Genomic DNA, 22905 nt, shown 5'->3' with positions numbered 1-22905 from the left:
AGGTGCAATGTGGTTTTGTGATTGAGTGGACCTTATTTCCTAAACACTAGTGATTCTTTATTGGTCTGACCATGTGTTCATTCCTCTGTTTCCAGTATGAGCACTTCCTATGATCCCTGGGAGAAACTCTCTGTAGAGGCCCTTATTAACAAAATACGGGGGACAATATGTCCGCATGTCTAAATCTGTACTTATGTGGTAAATTGTTGATGTGATGTACTTACTTTTAATGAATTATTTATGTAATAAAGTCTCTTTTGCCATTCTACTCAACTGTTCTCCTATTTGCATATATTTGGTTTTGAGTAGGCTTTGTGGTGATGGGGGTTCTAATTCTTCTGTAGACCCCTTACCCACATGATTTATTATGCGGGTTGCAATCTATTTAATGTATATATTCCTGTAGAGATGGTTATTTTGTTTCTTTAATTTTCTAATTTTTCTTTTTTTTTTCTCAGTAGGTCGAATCTTTTCCCATTTTTTTTTTGGGTTGATTTATTTTGCTTCTATTTTCTGTGATTTGTGTCGGGTTTTTGTCGTCTTGTTCTGTTCTGGAGTTTTGTTCTTTTGTTTTGTGTCCTGCAATGTATTATTGTTGTGTCCTGTAGTGTATTCTTCTATAAAATAAAAAAGACCTACTTACATAGACATGTTAAGAGAGATGGCGGATCCTCATTAAATATATGGGTTGTAAACCTGAAGGGTATCATTAAGTCGAAAAGAAAAATAGATAATGATGAAAAAAGTGCTCTATCTGGACCTCTTCACTGGAAAGTAAGCATTAATGTTCTTCATGTTATATAGAATATATAGGAAAGAGGATAATGCAAACATATTGACTAGTGAGATTTGACTTCCTTGCTTTGACACTGCAGTAAAGGCCTAAAGTCCTGGCCCAGCACCTAACACCAGTAATTACTACAATGCAATGGTCACAATATCGGAGGAGCCGAGTCACAAGCCAAGAAAGAAATGTGTCTTGAAAGAGTTAATGCTCCTGCCGTATGCTTCACATACTCTGCACACCCAATGTAAAAAGAAGGATAAGTAATATTATAGAAAGGGAAAGTTGAGGAAAGGACTTTGCACTTTGTACTCAGAAAATGAAAGTCCTCGGAGGACCGTCTGCCACTGGGATTCTAGGAAACGTTCCTGTTCTCCGCACTATTCTGCTGATCCAGGGGAGAAGATAATGCAAAAATATCGGCCTTATCTAATGGATGTCATCAGGATGTTCCTCTTCTTGGCTCTGGGTCGCTCAGGTCAGTGCGATATTACAGGGGTCATCCACTAAGTAAGAGAATACGCTGGTGTCATGGAAAATGGGCACAAATGGTGATTGTAATTATTAATCTGTGTAATCATTAGCCTGAGGGTCTTGGTCTGGAAGGGGATCAGATATTAGAAGGGTCTATTATGGCATTTACCTAAGCTGTATCTACCGTGTGCGCTCCATGAGCCTGGGGCTCTTCAGTGAGATGGATCACATAAAAGTTCTTTCACACTTCAGAATCTCTGATACGAGTGGTGACAGTTTACACACGTACTGTAGACACTGATACACGTAGATCCATTCAAATTAATGGGTCTGTGCACATCTCTGTGTGTTTCCACGGACCACATGACCCACATGTAGACATGTAAATTTTTGGCCGGCAGCACGGATCACACGGACCAATTCAAGTCAATGAGTCCGTGTAAACATGTACCGCATACGGATGCCATCCATTTGACACATATCGACGCTTGGGCATCAGTGTACAGTTAGCGCTGTTCCCCAGCGCCAGGTGCTGAACACTGCCTTCATCATGGTTACCTGCTGGCGCTGCGATCAGCACCAGCAGGGACAATGATGAGAGTAATAGTGTCTGCTCCCCCGTAAAAATAAGAATAAAATAAAAAAAATCCTTATACTCACCTGTCCTAAGTGTCCCCTGCTGTAATCCTCTGACCGCTCAGCAGAGGAGTTGGGGAGAATGACCCCTCTAGAAACTGATGACTTCTCTAGAAATAGAGAAATGTCCGATGTTCAACTTCTCATCTATTCTCTGTTATGCTGTGAATAAAATATGGCTATAAGAAATTTCAAAATCATTGCATTCTTGTTTACTTACATTTTACACAGCGTCCCAACTTAATTTTGCCATAGCAACCCATCAGCATCCCATAATAGCATTCTGGGAAGGCCAGTTGGGGCCTGAATGTGCTTATTGGCAACAGAACCATTTATTTGCTGCTGTCCGTGATTGACAGTGGAATCTAACTGACAAAACAGCAGCGATCGGCGCTAGCTCTGATCACTGCTATCAGAGGGAATTGCTGATTGTACAACACAGCCAGCGTCTACACTCAACCTGATGTACATATATGTCAGGGAATGGCAAGGGTTTAATGGGTTGAGGGACGTGTAAAAAATAAAAAAATTCTTGTGCTTACCATCCAGCCGGGAGGTGACTTGATCGCCGCAGCAGTGACCCTGATCAGCTGCAGCTTTCACATTTTCCCCTTACAGGAAGAAAAATCTTAATGTTTGGGCAATATGTGAAGGTGTGAAGGTTGCAGACAATTAGTGGACACAGATGGGGTGCGGTGGTCACTTGAGGCCGCTGCCTGATATTGGTTCCATAAGACCGGTAGGAGCACAGGACTAAGTGAGAAGGAGTGGAGCCAGTCTACGAGGTGAATATAGGCAGTGTATAATCCAGGTGTATGGCGCTCCCACAGTGAAAGGTAAAACTAGAGTAGGGGCAATATGTGTCTCCAATAAAACAGTTATTTATTTAAAAATATAAATAATAAAAACACAACACGTTTCGGCTGATAACAGCCTTCCTCAGGTGTGCGATATATTTACATTGGTGACGAAGTCTCGGTGTTTGTGCTAGACATGCTATCATGGACAGGAAATGTCTTTCTGACTTCTTGACGCTACAGGTGACCACACACGTTAGAAAAAAGGAAGTTTATTATTTTAGATAACCATAGAATGAACAATGATACGGTGAATCCTGGCTCCTCTGATGCAGTCGTACACATTTTAGTCCATATTAACTAATACATTCATGTACTTGTCTACAGTCCTGATTTTAACTTAACGGTCTGAAACATGGGGACTTTTATCAAGATGAGGACTGTCTGTCATCAGTTGCTTAAAATGATCATTTCTTGTTAAATTTTAGCCAACAATTGATCACATTGTAAACATTGTCTTGGATCCACAGTGGAATAGTAACATCGGGGAGATGGGCAGTTGGTCTTTTCTCCTTCCTTTGGTATCAGATGTTTATTACTCTGCAGCGACTATATAACATTACTATTTAGCGGTCGGTATATAAATACCTGGTGATTAGATAATGAGTATACATGTGATTGTACACAGTGTCATCTCTAGAGCTGACTGCACGCCCCGTCCATGACGCCAGGCTGGGATCTGACGCTTCGGTTTCTTTCTTGATCACGGTGGACAAACCTCCTGTAGATCTCAATCGTCTCACAATATTCTGGCACTTTCTAAATAAAGAAATCTTGAGCTACAATAAAACTGTAAGGACAAATTCTTCTAGATATTCCCTGAGCAGAGAAGAATTACTAACTGGGGTAACTACTCTGACTATTTCTAATATACAAATACCTGATGGTGGGATGTACAAGTGTTCAGTGATCTACAACTTGGAGAAGAAGGAGAAGGAGGTCTGGTTGGACGTTGGAGGTGAGTCCATTATTTTCTCTTATATATTTATCTTAAGTAAGCTTTGCCAGAGTCATATTATTGCTGATATTGAAGAAATACAAAGATACAGAGTTTCCCTACAAACCTATTGGTAATCTAGAGTTGATAACTTCTCCCATTATCTTCATTCTACCAGACATAGTGCTCGGTGAGGTGTACTCACATATACAGTTGTGCTCCAAAGTTTACATACCCCGGCAGAATTTTTCCTTTCTTGGCCTTGTTTCAGAGAATATGAATGATAACAAAAAACCTTTTTCTCCACTCATGGTTATTGGTTGGGTGAAGCCATTTATTGTTAAACTACTGTGTTTTCTCTTTTTAAACTTAATGACAACCAAAAACATCCAAATTACCCTGATCAAAAGTTCATATACCCCATTTCTTAGTACAGTGTATTTCCCCCTCTAACATCAATGACAGCTTGAAGTCTCTTGTGGTAGTTGTAGATGAGGTTTTTTAATTTCTCAGATGGTAAAGCTGCCCATTCTTCTTGGCAAAAAGCCTCCAGTTCCTGTAAATTCCTGGGCTGTCTCTCATGAACTCTGCGCTTGAGATCTCCCCAGAGTGGCTCAATGATATTGAGGTTAGGGGACTGAGATGGCCACTCCAGAACCTTCACTTTGTTCTGCTGTAGCTAATGACAGGTCAACTTGGCCTTGTGTTTTGGATCGTTGTCATGTTGGAACGTCCAAATACGTTCCACGTGCAGCTTCCGGGCTGATGAGTGCAAATTTGCCTCCAGTATTTGCTGATAACGTGCTGCATTCATCTTTCCTTCAACTTTTACCAAGTTTCCTGTGCCTTTGCAGCTCACACATCCCTTAAACATCAGCGATCCACCTTCACGCTTTACTGTAGGAATGGTGTTACTTTCATCATTGGCCTTGTTGACTTCTCTCCAAATGTAACGTTTATGGTTGTGGCCAAAAAGTTCAATTTTGGTCTCATCACTCCAAATTACCTTGTACCAGAAATTTTGAGGCTTGTCTTTGTGTTTTTTGGTGTATTATAGGCGAGATACTTTGCGGCATTTGCGCAGTAATGGCTTTCTTCTGGCGACTCGAGCATATATATATATATATATATATATATATATATATATATATATATATATATATATATATATATATATATGGGTATGGAAAGTTTTCAGACCCCTTTAAATTTTTCACTGTTTCATTGCAGCCATTTGGTAAATTCTGTCTAATTAAAGTACACTCTGCACCCCATCTTGACTGAAAAAAACAAACAAAAATGTAGACATTTTTGCAAATGTATTAAAAAAGAAAAACTGAAATATCACATGGACATAAGTATTCGGACCCTTTGCTCAGACACTCATATTTAAGTCACATGCTGTCCATTTCCTTGTGATCCTCCTTGAGATGGTTCTACTCCTTTATTGGAGTCCAGCTGTGTTTAATTAAACTGATAGGACTTGATTTGGAAAGGCACACACCTGTCTATATAAGACCTCACAGCTCACAGTGCATGTCAGACCAAATGAGAATCATGAGTTCAAAGGAACTGCCCAAGGAGCTCAGAGACAGAATTGTGGCAAGGCACAGATCTGACCAAGGTTACAAAAGAATTTCTGCATTACTCAAGGTTCCTAAGAGCACAGTGGCCTCCATAATCCTTAAATGGAAGAAGTTTGGGAACACTAGATGTCTTCCTAGACCTGGCCGTCCAGCCAAATTGAGCAATCATGGGAGAAGAGCCTTGGTGAAAGAGGTAAAGAAGAACCCCAAGATCACTGTGGCTGAGCTCAAGAGATGCAGTAGGGAGATGGGAGAAAGTTCCACAAAGTCAACTATCACTGCAGCCCACCACCAGTTGGCCTTTATGGCAGAGTGGCCCGACGGAAGCTTCTTCTCAGTGCAAGACATATGAAAGCCCGCATAGAGTTTGCTCAAAAACACATGAAGTACTCCCAGACTATGAGAAATAAGATTCTCTGGTCTGATGAGATGAAGATAGAACTTTTTGGTGATAATTCTAAGAGGTATGTGTGGAGAAAACCAGGCACTGCTCATCACCTGCCCAATACAATCCCAACAATGAAACATGGTGGTGGCAGCATCATGCTATGGGGGTGTTGCAATTGAAGGAAACATGAATGCGGCCAAGTACAGAGATATCCTGGATGAAAACCTCTTCCAGAGTGCTTTGGACCTCAGACTTGGCCGAAGGTTCACCTTCCAACAAGACAATGACCCTAAGCACACAGCTAAAATAACAAAGGAGTGGCTTCAGAACAACTCTTTGACCATTCTTGACTGGCCCAGCCAGAGCCCTGACCTAAACCCAATTGAGCATCTCTGGAGAGACCTGAAAATGGCTGTCCACCAACGTTCACCATCCAACCTGACGGAACTGGAGAGGATCTGCAAGGAAGAATGGCCGAGGATCCCCAAATCCAGGTGTGAAAAACTTGTTGCTTCATTCCCAAGAAGACTCATAGCTGTACTAGCTCAAAAGGGGGATTCTACTCAATACTGAGCAAAGGGTCTGAATACTTATGACTAGTGATGAGCGAGCATGCTCGCTACTGCTCGGTGCTCGCCCTAGCATCTCACTGCTCGAGATGCTCGGCGCTCGCCAAGTATTTCCGGGGTTGCTCGGCGGGTGGTCTAAAGAGCGCCAATCAACATGCAGGGATTGTCTGCCACACACTGTAATGCCACAGCCATGTTGGTTGTGGCATTACAGTGATTGGCTTGCCGCACAGCGTTATCAGGTCTATATCAGAACTGGCGTTGCCATGCTCGTCACAGTCACTCCAGAATCATACAGTGTAGAGAGCGCTGCTGCTGAGCTAGGGAGAGATTTGCTTGTTTCTAGTTAGTGTAGGTATACCAGACTATAAAGACACATATCCATCTCAACTAACAGTCCTTCTGAGGACTAATACAGCTGCAGGGATATCAGTGCTAGGCAGGCAGGCAGGGTATATAGCAGACTGCAGTGTACATAGCAAGAGGGTCCATTCCAGTTCTGTTTGCTGCTTTTACAGATATTTGTTTAAATAGCCCCAGGTATCAGGGGCCAGGAATATATATTGTTTTTATTTTAATCCTGATTATTTGCTTAAAAAGCAATCCAGAGAACACCGTTTTTCTGCGCCATTTGCTTGTTGGCACTGCAGAATACAGCCAGGTCGTTTCCATATTACAGCGCTAAAAATCCAGCTATTTAAAACTTGCTTGTCCGTTACACGGATCACATCTAATTGCGCTGAAAATATTGCCATTTTTGGCCTCCATAGTAATTTTGTTTCAGTGTGTCAATGAAGCTATTGACACCAGTTTGCTGTTAAAAATAGTTACCTACAGGCCAGGTATTTAAAACTGTGGTTTGTCCGTCACATGAATCACATATAAGTTCGCTCCAAATTCAGCCATTTGTAGTGAGCGTGGAAGATATTGTCCTCCATTTAAAATGGGCAAGGCACGTGGCAAGGGGCGGGGAACTAGATGTGATGGTGATGGTGCATGCAGAAGCCGAGGCCGTGGGCAAGCTGAAATTGTGCCACAACAAACACCCACATCTTCTCACTCGATCTTCCTGTCCCAATTAATAGGGGACCGCAGAAGACCACTATTGAACAAAGAGCAGTGTGAAAAGGTTATTGGTTGGATAGCAGATAATGCTTCCAGTCACTTAGCCACCACAACCACCACCCTGTCTTCCACACAGTCAAGTCTCAGTAGCCGTGAGTCTGGACCTCATATTCCTCACCCTGATCCTCCTCCCTCCCACCATGTCGAGTGCCCAGAGAAAACTGATCCCACACTTGGACACTCCGAAGAGCTGTTCATTTTTCCATTTTTAGATTTGGGCCTCTCGGCCACTTGAAGCGGGGCAAGAGGAGAACGCATGTAGCTGACGCGCCCCTGGGCCTGCTGTGTCGCGCAGCGTCTCGCGCACGGGGGCTTACCCGGAACCGGATCAGATGAGGGTTGTAGTCTCCGAGTGGCGGGGACCCGGTCCGTGCCCAGGGAGTCAGACTCAGTGTGTGGCAGTCTTGATAGATGTTATTTGAGTGTCGACTACGCCACCCGTTGATTTGCAGCTATGGAGCTGCCGCTGCAGGGCAGACCGCTGAGGCCGGTGTAGAATTGTGCAGCGTGATAGTATAACCCCCAACGGGAGGGGTATGGCCTCAGGGCAGCCGACGTGGAAGATGGGGGTAGCAGGAACCACTCAGAGACGGTGCGGTGTAATTCAGGGTCTTTACTGGTAACAACGATAGACCCTCCCGGAGTACTTGCTAGCGAACGGGGCCTGGTCAGTCCTTGAGCAGATGGGATCTCCCCTGGCCAGGCGGAGTTGTAGGCCTCCCAAACTGACTGTACTCTTCTGGCTACCTTGCTAGAAGCGGATATAAGTAGCCCACGTCCCTGAGTGTACTGTGTGGTGCTCACCCGTATGGCCGGTGACTCGGGGCCTTCTATTGGCTTCCGCTCCACGATGGCGGTGCTGGTCCCACACGTGTGACCGTGCCTTCGGGTTTCTGGGCCTGAGGACCTGAAATCCCCTGCCGGTCGGCTTCTGCTGCTGGGTAGGAGTTAGTCCCCACAGCCTCGGACGCCGGGTCCGGTAAGAAAGCTTCTCAGTCAGGGCGAGCTCTGCAGCTGCCAGCCCCTGACTCGTAGTAGTATTGCTCCCACTGAGCTCCAGCTGTTTCTTCCTATGACTGTCTCTTGTCTCTACTCTCCTTGACTCCTAACCCTGCTTCAGCCCCGGGTTTATATAGGGGAAGTCCTTCCCCTCCCAAGACTGGGCAGGAGGTGTGGCATGCACAGGATCCCTGACCAAAGGACCTCCCACCTGCTCTCAGACGTAATATCTCTATCACTGTGGCAACCAGACCCCTGGGGTGTCACATTCCCCCCTAGTGAAATTTAGTACTCCGGGACTAAACATATTTTTAGAAAAACATAACAAGGTATAACAATAACAATACAATAAGAAAAACACATAAGATGGTTACGGCGTGTCCGCAACCGGGTGCAGTCTTTGAAGAAAAGCAAGGTGTCCATTTCACCAAAACAGGGAGACGTAACCAGGTAGGGGTTTGTCCTACCCCGAGTCCTTAACAGTCTTTAGTCCGTCCTGGGTTACGCTCCAACTATGTACAAGGATTCACGGTAAATCCACCAAGGACTCCTACAAATAACTAGAAACACAAAATTATACACAAGCAACAATACACAGGTAAACATAAATAAAACAATTTATACACTTCAAATCCTCCACTGTGCGGGTAACTGGCCTCTAGTGGCCCTAGTGGACCTACGGAGCTGACTGCCTAGCCCTGAACTACAGGGTGTAGGAGCTGTCAAGGGTAAACTGGGCAGCTGTCTACCGGCTCTTTGGCTCACTAGGGATATGGCAGGCTCACTGCAAGCAGAGGGTTGATCCTCCTGGTCTGCGGGTGTGGGGTCTTCTGCCTCCTGGACCGGCTGTTCTTCCAGCTCTACCTGTTGCTCCGTAGGTGCTTGGGATGCTGGTTGGAGGAAGGTGAGTACGGGTACCACAACTGCACCATTGACTTGAGTCCAAGACCGAGGGAAGTCCCCGAGCACAGTACTAACCATATCTTCCCCTTTCCTCTACGGGTCGATGGTCTTCTTGTTCCTCTTCAGGGTTCCTCAGTTGTTCGGGACACTTCTTCAGGTGGTCCTGGGATACAATAGCTGTGGTTTCCCCTCCGTCTTTACTGATGGTACAAACCTTCGGGTTCTCGTGGCTTGAGGGCAGTACGGTGTACGGGTCCTTTTCCCACTGGTCGTCCAACTTGTGGAGCCGTCTCTTCCTCTTCAAGACCTGCTCTCCGGGTACCAGGGGAACAGCGGGAGCATACTGGTTGTAAGTTTTCTCTTGTCTTTCCCTAGCCTGACAGAGACTTCGCTCCACGCTCTCCTGTACTCTCCGGTACTGCTGCTGCCTCTCCGTGTCCCAGTCTGTTTCTGGTGAAGTGTCCTCGGGTGTCAGGACTCCCATTTCCAGGTCAACAGGTAACTTACCAGGCCTTGCCCTCATTAGGTAAGCCGGGGTACAGTTGGTGGAACCTACCGGGATGTGGTTGTATAGGTCCACCAGATCGGGCAACTTCTCAGGCCACAGACTGCGTTCTTCCAGGGGCAACGTTTTTAAAAGATCCATTACCACCTGGTTCATTTTCTCACAAAGTCCATTAGTTTGCGGATGGTAGGGTGTCGTCCTTATCTTCCGGCAGCCATACAGATTGCAGAATTCCTGGAAGACCTCCGCTTCAAAGGCAGGTCCCTGGTCCGTCAGCACTTGGTCCGGGTACCCGTGTGGACGGCAAAAGTGCTGCTGGAAGGCTCTAGCTGCTGTTTGAGCCGTTAAGTCCTTGACGGGGACGACAACCAAGAACCGGGAGTAATGATCCACGATGGTTAACGCGTAGACGTAGCCACTTCTGCTTGGGGTCAGTTTTACATGATCCAAGGCTACCAGTTCCAACGGTTGCCGGGTGACGATGGACTGCAGGGGAGTCTTCTGGCTGGCACGGTCCTTCCTTCTCAGGTTGCACGGGCCACAGTCTCTGCACCACTTCTCAATGGTTCCCCTCATGCCTACCCAGTGGAATCGCTCGCGCAGCAGGAACTCCAGCTTCTTCCACCCGAAGTGTCCAGCTCCGTCGTGGTATGCCTCCATCACCATGGCTGCGTCTCTTCGTGGCACCACTACTTGCCAGAGTAGTTCATGCGTCCGGGAGTTAACCATTCTGCGGCACAACTTCCCCTTGTAAAGGAACAGTCGACTCTTCTCTGCCCATAGTTGTTTGGCTTCCTCCGGAGCGTCTGGTTCAAGGCAAGCCTCCGGGCGAGTCAGCATCTCCTTCACCAGTCGGACGGCAGGGTCGCTGTCTTGCGTTTCCGCCCAGTTGTAGTGAGGTAAGGGGTTCAACGTAGCAGCCTGCTTACTCCTTACCCGGTGGGAATACTGGATAGTCTCATGACGGTGGAACGCAGGGAGTTCAACTTCTTCCAGTGCCTTCGGATCTTCTCCTTCGTCCGGCAGGTTGGGCATCCTGGACAGGGCATCCGCGTTGGTATTGGAGCGTCCGGCCCGGTATTTGATTGTGAACTCGTAGTTGGACAGACGGGCCATCCACCTCTGCTCCAGGGCACCGAGTCTTGCCGTGTCCAGGTGTGTCAACGGGTTGTTATCCGTGTACACGGTGAACCGGGAAGAAGCGAGGTAATGCTTAAAGCGCTCGGTGACTGCCCATACTACGGCCAGGAACTCTAGCTTAAATGAGCTGTAATTCTCGGGGTTCCTTTCGGTGGGTCGCAGTTTTCGGCTGGCGTAGGCGATTACTTGTTCCTTCCCCTGCTGGATCTGGGACAGTACGGCTCCTAGCCCGATGTTACTGGCGTCGGTGTAGAGGATAAAGGGCTGTCTATAATCCGGGTACGCCAGGATTTCGTCCCCCATGAGGGCCATCTTCAGCTGGCGGAAGGACTCTTCTTCCAGCTCCTCCCATTTGAAGGGCGGCTTCTGGTTCTTGGCCTTCCGGGACTGGCCTATCAGGAGGTCCTGCATAGGTGCTGCCTTTTTGGTGAAACCGGGAATAAACCTTCGGTAGTAGCCTACCAACCCGAGGAACTGCCGCACTTCTTTTACGCTGGAGGGGCTTGGCCATTCCTTAATTGCGGTGATCTTATCAGGGTCGGGAGCCACTCCGTCAGCGCTCACCACGTGTCCCAGGTACTGCACCTTTGGTTTCAGGAGGTGACACTTGGAGGGTTTCACCTTTAGGCCGTAACTCGCCAGAGCTTCGAACACTTCCGCCAGGTGTTTCAGGTGGTCCTCATACGTCTTGGAATATACGATGACATCGTCCAGGTACAACAAGACCGTCTCGAAGTTTCTGTGGCCCAGACAACACTCCATTAGTCGTTGGAAGGTTCCTGGTGCGTTGCAGAGTCCGAACGGCATGCAGGTGAACTCGCTAAGTCCCATCGGGGTGGTGAATGCGGTCTTCTCCCGGTCCGCCTCTGCTACAGGAACCTGCCAGTACCCGCTAGTGAGATCCAAGGTAGAGAAGAAGTTAGCAGATCTTAAAGCAGCCAATGACTCCTCTATGCTTGGTAAGGGGTACGCATCCTTGTGTGTGATACGGTTGATTTTCCGGTAATCTACACACATCCTCATGGTGTTGTCTTTTTTTCTGACTAAGACCAGTGGAGCTGCCCAGGGGCTACAGCTATCCCTGATCACCCCAGCCTCCTTCATGTCTCTAAGCATCCCCTTGGCGTGTTGGTAGTGGGCAGGGGGTACGGGTCGATACCTCTCTTTTATAGGAGGATGGTCTCCCGTGGGGATGTGGTGTTCTACCCCCTTGACTCGCCCGAAGTCTAACGGGTGTTTACTGAACACTCTCTCGTACTCTTGAACCACCCGATAGACTCCTTGTTTCTGGTGTGCGGGAGTGGAGTCAGTACCCAGATGTAGTTGCTGACACCAGTCCTCCATGTTTTTCTTAGAGCCGTTACCTTCCTCCGGGTGAGATGGAGGCAAGGGTTCCACAGATTGTATAGAATTTTGGTTAATGGTATATAATTTAGCTAGCGTGGCATACCGGGGCAGATACACTTCCCTCTCCCCGATATTTATTATGCGAACGGGCACCCTCCCATGGCGTACATCAACCACCCCCCGTGCTGTCAAAATGGTGGGCCTACTGTCCGAGTAAACTGGTTCTACCATTGCCTGGTAATCCCTACCTCTCAGACCAATAGCTGCCCGGCACCAAATCATCATTTCACTTTTTGGGGGCATGGCAATAGGAAAAGGGTCACACATTCTTACGCTACCAATCTCACCGCCGGAGAGTTCCACCTGTTGCCGTCGCATCAGTGCCCGGATCTCTTTCTGGAGCACCCGCTGCTCGCCGGAGCTGGTGTTCTTGGCAACCTGCTGTAAAAGGAAAATCACCTCTGCAAGACAATTTTCAATTACATTAGTTCCTAGAGTTATTTTTGGGTGACTCTCATGTTTGTCAATATCTACAATGATCAGTCCCTGTGCTGCCAGTTCGACTCTACCGATTTTGATGGTCACCTCTTTAAATCCGATCTGTGGCACGGGCTGGCCATTGCTGGCGATGATACTCAAGTCGTCGTCAGGGTAGCGGGTAATATCCGAGTCATTCCAGTACTGCTTAAAGAGCACGTACGGGATGGTGGTGACCTGTGACCCGGTGTCCAGTAGGGCACTCATGGGAATGCCATCCAGTACCACAGGCAAGACTGGACGTCCTCCCACATATCTGTCGCGCCAGTTCGATGGGCCTGGTGATCTTTTTCCTGGGGGTTGGCCCTCTACCCCAGGTTGTGCCCGTTTAAAGAACAGTACCTTGCCATATGTCCGGGTTGATTGCAGCGGCGGCAGATGGGTCGTCCGTCCTCGCTGTATCGGTCACTGGGTCTTCCTCTGGCCGGTGGGGTCCTCCTTGGTCGACGCCACGGGATGTCCTCCGGTCCGGATGCCAGCTGGATCTTCCCTGGGGTGGAAACCTGTAAAGACTGCACAGTTCGGGTTAGCGCAGCAACGCTCTTAGCTAGCTCTTGGACCTGATGGTGTAGGTCTGGAGCCGGGTCATTGTCCAAAGCCTGCGCATCAGCTCCCACAGGCCCTGCCGACAAGGGCGCCGCCTCCTGGTGGTAAGTAATAGCTGGGCGCCTGTGGGTCATAACGCCACCCGGTGCCGGTTCTCGGAGCACCCGGATGGCTCTGTCCTTGAACTGTGCAAAGCCCAGATGGGGATCCTGTAAGGCCATCGCCCGCAACTGAGTTCGGTGGGCATTACAATACAGTCCCTCTATAAATTGTTCAGTCAACAGCCTGTCCTCGTTTCCCACTCCATCAGGGTCGGTCTGCTTAATGGCCCTCAGGGCCTCTTGTAGGTTTAGTGCATAGTCCCTTATACTCTCATGCGCTCGCTGCTTGCACCCGTAGAATCTAAGCTTAATCTCGGCTGAGGTGCGGGTATCAAAGGTATCCTTCAGCCGGGTTAGTATCCCTGCGACAGTCTTCCTCCCAGGTGGCCAGGATTTTACTTCCCTTTTGGCTGCCCCGGTTAGTTGGGCCACCAGGATGCTCACTTTTTGCTCTTCTGTGAGGGGGTACACCTGGAAGAGGCTATCCAGCTTTTCTCTAAAGTCATGCAGGGTATGTGACTCCCCTGAGTACTGGGGTAGCCAAGCGGCTCCCGGGATATAGGGCATGGTGAAGGGCATAACTTCAGCAGCGGTGGCGGGGGTTGAGGCAGTGAAGCTCTCCTCCGTATCCGACATCTTCCTCCCCCATAGTGGACCGTGGCCTACCTTGCGATGATCCTGTTCCGTAGGCCGCGGCTCCGCAGTAGATCGTCAGGGTTGAGGACCTTCCGTCGCACTCCGGTGACGTCGGCGTCTGCTGGGCTCCTTCCAGGACCTTACGCAACGTCCGGACGTGAGGCGGGGCTTCAGTTCTCGCGCGCTTTCGAAGTCCACGCCCCTCTTCTTCCCGCGCGGCGTCCTCAAGATGGCGTCCAATGGCGGGAAAACTCCACGGATGGCGGGAAGAAGGCCGAAGATGGCGCCGGATGGCGGGAAAACTTCGCGGATGGCGGGAAGAAGGCAGAAGATGGCGCCGGATGGCGGGAAACCTCACCACTGGTAAGTTTGAACAGTCTTTGCTTTTCAGGCACGCAGTACCCGGTAGTTGCGGGCACGAAATCCTGCCGACTACGCCAAAGTTGACGCGCCCCTGGGCCTGCTGTGTCGCGCAGCGTCTCGCGCACGGGGGCTTACCCGGAACCGGATCAGATGAGGGTTGTAGTCTCCGAGTGGCGGGGACCCGGTCCGTGCCCAGGGAGTCAGACTCAGTGTGTGGCAGTCTTGATAGATGTTATTTGAGTGTCGACTACGCCACCCGTTGATTTGCAGCTATGGAGCTGCCGCTGCAGGGCAGACCGCTGAGGCCGGTGTAGAATTGTGCAGCGTGATAGTATAACCCCCAACGGGAGGGGTATGGCCTCAGGGTAGCCGACGTGGAAGATGGGGGTAGCAGGAACCACTCAGAGACGGTGCGGTGTAATTCAGGGTCTTTACTGGTAACAACGATAGACCCTCCCGGAGTACTTGCTAGCGAACGGGGCCTGGTCAGTCCTTGAGCAGATGGGATCTCCCCTGGCCAGGCGGAGTTGTAGGCCTCCCAAACTGACTGTACTCTTCTGGCTACCTTGCTAGAAGCGGATATAAGTAGCCCACGTCCCTGAGTGTACTGTGTGGTGCTCACCCGTATGGCCGGTGACTCGGGGCCTTATATTGGCTTCCGCTCCACGATGGCGGTGCTGGTCCCACACGTGTGACCGTGCCTTCGGGTTTCTGGGCCTGAGGACCTGAAATCCCCTGCCGGTCGGCTTCTGCTGCTGGGTAGGAGTTAGTCCCCACAGCCTCGGACGCCGGGTCCGGTAAGAAAGCTTCTCAGTCAGGGCGAGCTCTGCAGCTGCCAGCCCCTGACTCGTAGTAGTATTGCTCCCACTGAGCTCCAGCTGTTTCTTCCTATGACTGTCTCTTGTCTCTACTCTCCTTGACTCCTAACCCTGCTTCAGCCCCGGGTTTATATAGGGGAAGTCCTTCCCCTCCCAAGACTGGGCAGGAGGTGTGGCATGCACAGGATCCCTGACCAAAGGACCTCCCACCTGCTCTCAGACGTAATATCTCTATCACTGTGGCAACCAGACCCCTGGGGTGTCACATAGCGATGCCCAAATATTTGAGCAGCCATGATTATACAAAGGCGACGGTGGGAAAGTGTCACAAGAGGTGGACGATGATGAGACACAATTGCTAGAAAGTCAGGAGGAGGACCAGGGTGCAGAAGTGGAAGATGAGGTGGTGGATGATAAAGTAACTGACCTAACCTGGCAGGAGGACATGCATAGCGAGGACAGCACCACACAGGGGGAGGGAGGCAGAGCACCCCAACAGGCAGGAAGAAGCAGTGTGCTGGCTGCAGACAGAAGGTGGGCGACCGTTCCCCGTAACACCAACACGACGGAAGTTGCCAGTACAACTGTTAGGTCTTCCCGAGTCTGGTTGTTTTTTAAAGACTCTGCCGATAACCCCAAAAAGGCCATTTGAACCACCTGACAGGCCATCATCAGCAGAGGTAGCAAAACTAGCAGCCTGACCACCACCAGCATGATCAGGCAGATGGCAGCAAAGCACCCAACTTTGTGGGCTGAACCCCAGGGTCCAGGAACAGTATCTGCAGGTGGCACCACTGCTTTCTCCGCTGTTGTGCGTGCAAGCCAATCCCCTGTCCATAATGCATGTGAAGATGCATCCTGCCCTGCACCTGACGTTGCACACTCTCAAATAGCACCATCAGCAAGCATGTCCTTGTCCCAGCACAGCGTTCAGTTGTCCATACCCCAGTCCTTGGAATGCAAGTGCAAATACGCAGCCAATGCCCTACAGGCCACACTACGAAATTCCCACATATTGCAATGGCTTGCGCTGAAATGTTGCCTTTTAGGCTTGTGGAGACGGAAGCTTTCCGCAACCTGATGGCGGCGGCCGTTCCTTGGTACTCGCTCCCCAGCCACCACTATTTCTCCCAGTGTGCCATCCCCGCTTTACACAAGCATGTGTCCCACAACATTAGCCGTGCGCTCAACAATGCAGTTACAGGGAAAGTGCACCTAACCACGGACACGTGGTCAAGTGCTTGTGGGCAGGGATGGTACATCTTGCTGACGCACACTGGGTTAACATAGTGGAAGCCAGGACCCAGTCAGACCTTTGGACGGAACACGTCCTCCCGACGCCAAGGATTGTGGGCCCTAGGTCAATCAGGGTTGCCCCCACAGTCTACAGCTCGTGCACCTCATCCGCCTCAGCCTCCTCCTCCTCTTCAGCCTCCATCTCCGAAATAACCACATCAGTCACAAGCTGGAAGCACTGCAGCACAGCCTCAGCCAAGCGGTAACAGGCTGTGCTGAAGCTAATATTCTTAGGTGACAAACCGCACAATGCTGAAGAGTTGTGGACAGCTCTGAAAGATATGTGTCTGACACCGCTGAACCTTCAGCCAGGTATGGTCGTGTGTGACAATGGCCGGAATTTAGTGGCGGCTCTGAGGCGAGGCGAGCTCACACATGTACCATGCCGAGCCCATGTGCTTAACCTCGTGGTTCAGCGGTTTCTCAAAACCTACCCGGAGCTGCAGGATCTGCTTGTCAAAGTACACCGCCTTTGTGCCCATTTTAGAAAGTCAGCTACAGCTTCCACCGCCATTGCCGTGCTTCAGCAGCGTTTGCAGCTTCTAGCTTACCGACTGGTGTGTGATGTCCCCACGCGTTGGAACTCTACACTGCAGATGGGAAGGATTTGTGAGCAGAAGAGGGAAGTTGTTGACTACCAGCATCAACAAGGCCGTCGGTATTCAGTTCAGACTCCACACATAAGACCTCAGGAGTGGACATGGATGTCAGACATTTGTACCATCCTCCAAAACTTTGAGGACTCCACCAAGATGGTGAGCGGTGATGACGCCATAATTAGCGTCACCATCTCGATTCTCTGTCTTCTGAAACGCTCTCTGCTCACAATCAAAGAGGATGCATTGCAGGCGAAGCACAATGAGATGGAGCAAGGAACCATACAGGGTGATTACACACAGCCCTGCCTCATCTCATCCCAACGTGGATTGGGTGACAATGAGGGAGAGGACGAGGAGGAAGAACAGGAGCTAGTTTCATGCGCTATAGATGGTGCTACCTGCACAACTGTCATACCGTCTGTTCAGCGTGGATGGCCTGAGGACAGGGGGGAGGAGGAGGAGGAGAGCATGGTTAGTTGTCCTCTTGGTGACGACACGGAAGTCTTGCCTGTTAGCAGTCTGGCACACATGGCTGAGTTTATGTTACGTTGCCTTTCCTGTGACCCTCGCATTCTCCAAATTTTGGATGACAGTCATTACTGGTTGGTGACACTTCTAGACGTACGCTGCAAGGAGAACTTTATATCTCTGATTCCTGCGGCGGACAGGTCTACAAAAATGGGGCAGCACCAGAAGGCCCTTGTTGCGGAACTATTAAAAAAATTCCCATCTGAAAATGCTGGCGGCAGAGGTCACAGTTCGTTGGACAACCAAGGACTACAGGCGAGAGAGACACAACTCCAATCCAGCAGAGGCAGGGGATCACTGTCAAACTTCAAGTAGAGTTTTCTCAGCCCGTTCCATTGCACAGGCGCTGAGGTGCGGGGTACTCTCGCAAGGAGTGAAAAGTTTGGGAAGATGCTGAGGGAGTACCTTGCCGACTGTACCAACATCCCCCGTGATTCCTCTGTGCCTTATAATTATTGGGTATCCAAGCTGGATACTTGAAATGAACTGGATCTGGTGGAATTATAACTGAAAAGCGCATCCTCCTGTCAACTGAAAATGCTGACAGGCTGACTCTTATGAAAATGAACAAGGGCTGGATTGGGAAACACTTCTTAACACCACCGAATGATAGCAGCGTAACATAAACTCAAATACAGTGTCTGTTTTTTGGAGGTTTATTCCCATGCACCTTTTCACACCCACACATGGGTATGCACTTCCTGATTTTGGCTATTTGCTCTTGTCCTCCTCCTTCTCCTCATCCTCATCCTCCACCACCATATCACCAGGGTGACCGAGGTCCGTGATGCAACACCCACATAATTTTTTTGAAGGGTGTTTATGATGCCCGTAAAAAATTTTTTTCATACTTTATATTCATGTTCACCCCCTCCAGGGATAAATGTTTGTTAGCCCATACGCTTAGTGCATGGGCATTACAAGTATAGGAGACCCGCTCTGGAGTGCCTCCCAATTTTTGGCAGCCCTTGCATTCACTGCATAGGCCAAGACTATGGGAGACATACTTCCTAATAATGGGAACATTGTTTTCAGGAGGCCCTCATCTAAGTCTCTTCAAAGGAGTATTGGGGTGCGTCCAAATTTTGGGCAGCCCTACCACTCACTGCATACACAATAACAGTATAGGAGACCCACTCTTTAGTAATGGGAACAACAAAGCATAGCTTACTGATGGCTCTCTAAGAATAGTGAGGACCAACTGCTGGCCCTTTAAGAATAGTAAAGGCCGCCTGATGGCCCTATAAAAATAGCCTTTGTGACTTTCAGAGTCCCTACTTCATAATGTGAAACACGATGTGTCTGATGATGTCTCACACACCACATGGCCAGATGAGGTTATAAAATGTTAAAATAACATCTCCCAGTGAATGCATTTATCATGGTTGAAAGCAATGCAAAAGTGCAAAAATGCATCAAAAACGCTACGTGTGAACATAGCCCAAGGGGTGGAGGAATATTTTTGGTTTTGGTTATTTATTTTGCCTTATATACAAGTCATTACCCTGGAAAGGATGTTCCTTAACATATTTCCCAGGAAAATCCATTTTGTTTTTGTTTTTGTATGTTTTATTGTGAGTCTGTAAAAGTGGCGTAATACCTCTGACAAGGTTGTTGACAGCAGTGACCTGGGAGTCAGAAATGCTTCCAGGGGTCTTCCCCATGCTGTTCCCATGTCATTTGAGCACAGTTTTCATTGATTTGGGAAATCGTTAGGACTCTACAGACCGCCGGGTGGAGCCGCCTGAAATATGCTCGAGTTTCCCATAGACTTACATTGGGTTCGTTGCTTGGGTCGAGCAACTGAGCATTCCAATTTGCTCAACCCGAGCATCACTACTTTTAACCATGTGATATTTCAGTTTTTCTTTTTTAATACATTTGCAAAAATGTCTACATTTCTGTTTTTTTTCAGTCAAGATGGGGTGAAGAGTGTACTTTAATGAGAAAAAAAATGAACTTTTACGAATTTACCAAATGGCTGCAATGAACAAAGAGTGAAACATTTAAAGGGGTCTGAATACTTTCCTTACCCACAGTAGTTTGACAATAAATGACCCAACCAATAAACTTGAGTGGAGAAAAAGGTTTTTTGCTATCATTCATATTCTCTGGCCAAAAAATGAAAAATTCTGCTGGGGTATGTAAACTTTAGAGCACAACCGTATAAACCGTATTTTTCGGATTATAAGATGCACTTTTTTCCCCCAAATTTGGGGGGAAAATGGGGGTGCGTCTTATAGTGCAAACTTACCGGCATTGGTGGAGCGGGGTCCCAGGATCGCTGCAGACAGAAGTTTCTGCCTTCCGGTACAGGCAGGAGTCGGAGGATGGCTTGTGGTGCCCTGTCTTGTAGTGCCCTGTCTTGAGGTCTGGTAGGTGTCCAGTGATGCGGGGGCTCCTCTGACATTTTGTAAAAGCCGGAGCCCCGCACCTTCCATACTGTTCCATGCAGCCGTCTCCAGGAAAATGGCCGCCGGAGATGGCGTATGCGCAATTGAGATCTCGGGAGATGAGATCACGGTGCCGAGATCTTGACACAGTGGGCAAACTTACAAAAACAGCAAGGGATCAAATACTTATCTCCCCACTAGCATATATATAACATAAATCAGTACACGCCCTTTGAAAGGTAAAATTTTAATCAATATCTCACTGTAACTTTATCATAAATAAAATGTTAATTGTTAATACTTTGTAGAGAACCCTTTGCAGACAATGACGGCCTGAAATCTGGAAGTCATGGATGTCACCAAATGCTGGGTTTCCTCCTTTGCCGCTTTTACTGCAGTGACTTCAGCTGTTGCTTGTTTGTGGGTCTTTCTGCCTTAAGTTTTATCTTAAGCATGTGAAATGCGGCTCGATTGGGCTGAGATCTGGTGATGACTCGGCCATTGCAGAATATTCCACTTGTTTGCCTTAAAAAATTCCTGGGTTGCTTTTGCAGTATGTTTTGCATTATTGTCCATCTGTCCTGTAAAGTCCCATCCAATCAACCGTGCTGCATTTGGTTAATCTGAGCAGAAAGTATCCCCCTGTATAATTTAGACTTCCTCCAGCTGCTTCTGTCTTCAGTCACATCATCAATAAAAACAAATGACCCAGTGCCATTGGAAGCCATGCCAGCCTGTGCCATCACACCACCTCCACCAAATGTATTGTGCTTTGAATCATGAGCCATTCCAAGCCTTTTCCATGCTTTCTTCTTCCCATCATTCTGGTACTGGTTGATCTCAGTTTTGCTTTTCCCGAAATGGGGAGCTTCTTTAGATATTTTTGGCAAAGTCTACTCTGTCCTTTCTACTTTTAAGGCTGATTAATGGTTTGCACCTTTGGTGAACCCTCTGTATTTGCTCTCATGAAGTCTTCTCTTTATGGTAGACTTAGATACTGAAACACCTACTTCCTGGAAAGTGTTCTTCACTTGGATGGATGTTGTGAAGGGGTATTTCTTCACTATGGAAAGGATTCTGCGATCATCCACCATTGTTGTCTTCTGTGGACATCCAGGCCTTGTTGAGTTCCCCATGCTCACCAGTGTGCTCTTTTTTTGCAGAGCGCATGAAACTGTTGATTTGGCCACTCCTAACATTTCTGCTATCTCTCTGATGGACTTCTTTTTTCAGCCTAACAAGGGTCTATGTAGCATCGGCCCAGCAGGAGGCAGAGACGCCGTTCCCCTCTCCGCCGTGGTCCTTGTCCGGCGTCTTACTGCTCCCCTGCTGCTGTGGCGCGCACCACGCTCAGCTTCCCAGGCACTGTGCTTAAGACACACGCGCGCGCTCCCTACTTCTTAGAGGGGCCACGCGTGCTGTCCTAAAATGTCCCCGGCCAATGGCCAGAGGACTTCTCCTATATAAGGCACCTCCTCCAAAATGGAGGTGCCTGTGCAAGGTTGTTGTTCCGTGTGCTAACACTTGCTTCAGCCCTCAGGTCCCGCTGCCTGTCAGTCCTGCCCGCCAGTCTGTCTGACAGTCCAGCCCACCAGTCTGTCTACAGTCCAGCCCGCCAGTCTGTCTAGTAGTTCTGTCCTCCAGTCTGCCAGTTACCTGCCGTGCCAGCCAGCCTGCCAACCCAGAGCATTTGCCAAGTAACCTGTTGTGCCCGACAGCTTGCCTACCCGGAGCACCTGCCAAGTAACCTGTCGTGCCCGCCTGCTTCCCTACCCGGAGCACCTGTCTGGCTATCAGTCGTACCTGTCTGCTTATCTACCTGGACCACCCGCCAGCCTGCCTGCCGTGCTCATCCACTGTACCGGTCAGCTCCTGTCATCTGACCCGTGGGAGTCACCTGCTCTCACACAAGGTCGGTCCCAGAGTGGCACCTGGTTCACCTGCCAGGTCCCTCCCTAGTTCACGGAGTCGACTAAGCCGCCATGTGACCTGGGTCAGGCCGATTAGGCACTTAGTCACGCCCATCTAGTCCCTCCTTGCACCGATGCACAGAGGTTCCACCACCCGGTCCATAACAGTTTGCACAGGTCATGGAACCCGGTGGCCCCCAGGCCCCTTCGCTCTCTGACCTGTACCAGGAGGTCTCACGTCAGAGATCCCAACAGGAAAGTATCCTGTCCTATATGCGGAGTGTCAACTCCCGCCTGGACACGCTGTCCACCCCGTCTGTGTTAGTCTCTAGCCGATCGGCACCCGCTCCGGCGGCACCTCAACCTAGTGGTGCTGTGGCACCCAGCTTTGGACCTCGGCTCTCTGTGCCTCCACGTTTTAGTGGTGACCCCGTCTTATGTCGGGGGCTTCATAAATCAGTGCACGCTGCACTTTGAACTCCTGGCACAGCAGTTCACCTCCGACGGGCCAAGATGGCATTCATCATGTCTCACCTCCTCGGGAGGCATTGGCATGGCTAAACCCTCTGTGGGAAAGAGGGGATCCCCTGATGTCCGATCTTCTGGCTTTCCTCGCTGCCCTCCGGAAGGTCTTCGATGATCCCGGACGAAAATCTTCTACTGTCGCCTCACTTCTCCGTCTCCGCCAAGGGAGTCTCACTGTTGGCCAGTATGCCATACGTTTCCGAACCCTCGCATCTGAACTTGCCTGGAACAACGAGGTTCTGGTGTCCACATTTTGGGAGGGTCTTTCCAGACGGATCAAGGATGAGCTAGCCGGTCGTGACATCCCTTCCACCCTGGACGACCTGGTGTCATTAGCTACCCGGATTGACATCCGTTTTCTGGAACGTGCTAAGGAGACTACCCGGGAGAGAAGTTTCCATGT

The 22905-nt window shown here is 49.1% G+C and overlaps 1 protein-coding gene across 1 annotated transcript in view; it reads left to right on the top strand.

The window, feature by feature from the left end:
- Nucleotides 1–1077: 1077 nt before the first annotated feature.
- The window catches only part of LOC141162501 (uncharacterized), a 64272-nt gene continuing 42444 nt past the window's right edge, over nt 1078–22905 (top strand). The window contains exons 1-2 of the mRNA XM_073648671.1: nt 1078–1262; nt 3380–3709. Of these exons, the coding sequence (XP_073504772.1) occupies nt 1193–1262; nt 3380–3709 (400 nt within the window). The 5' untranslated portion in view covers nt 1078–1192. The remainder of the gene's footprint in view (nt 1263–3379; nt 3710–22905) is intronic.

The sequence above is a fragment of the Phyllobates terribilis genome, unplaced genomic scaffold, assembly GCF_046119375.1.
Source record: "Phyllobates terribilis strain yellow unplaced genomic scaffold, ASM4611937v1 Scaffold_9__5_contigs__length_417890890, whole genome shotgun sequence".
NCBI classification, from domain to species: Eukaryota; Metazoa; Chordata; class Amphibia; order Anura; family Dendrobatidae; genus Phyllobates; species Phyllobates terribilis.
The sequence above is the reverse complement of the archived record's forward strand: the minus strand, read 5'-3'. Positions and strand labels throughout refer to the sequence as shown.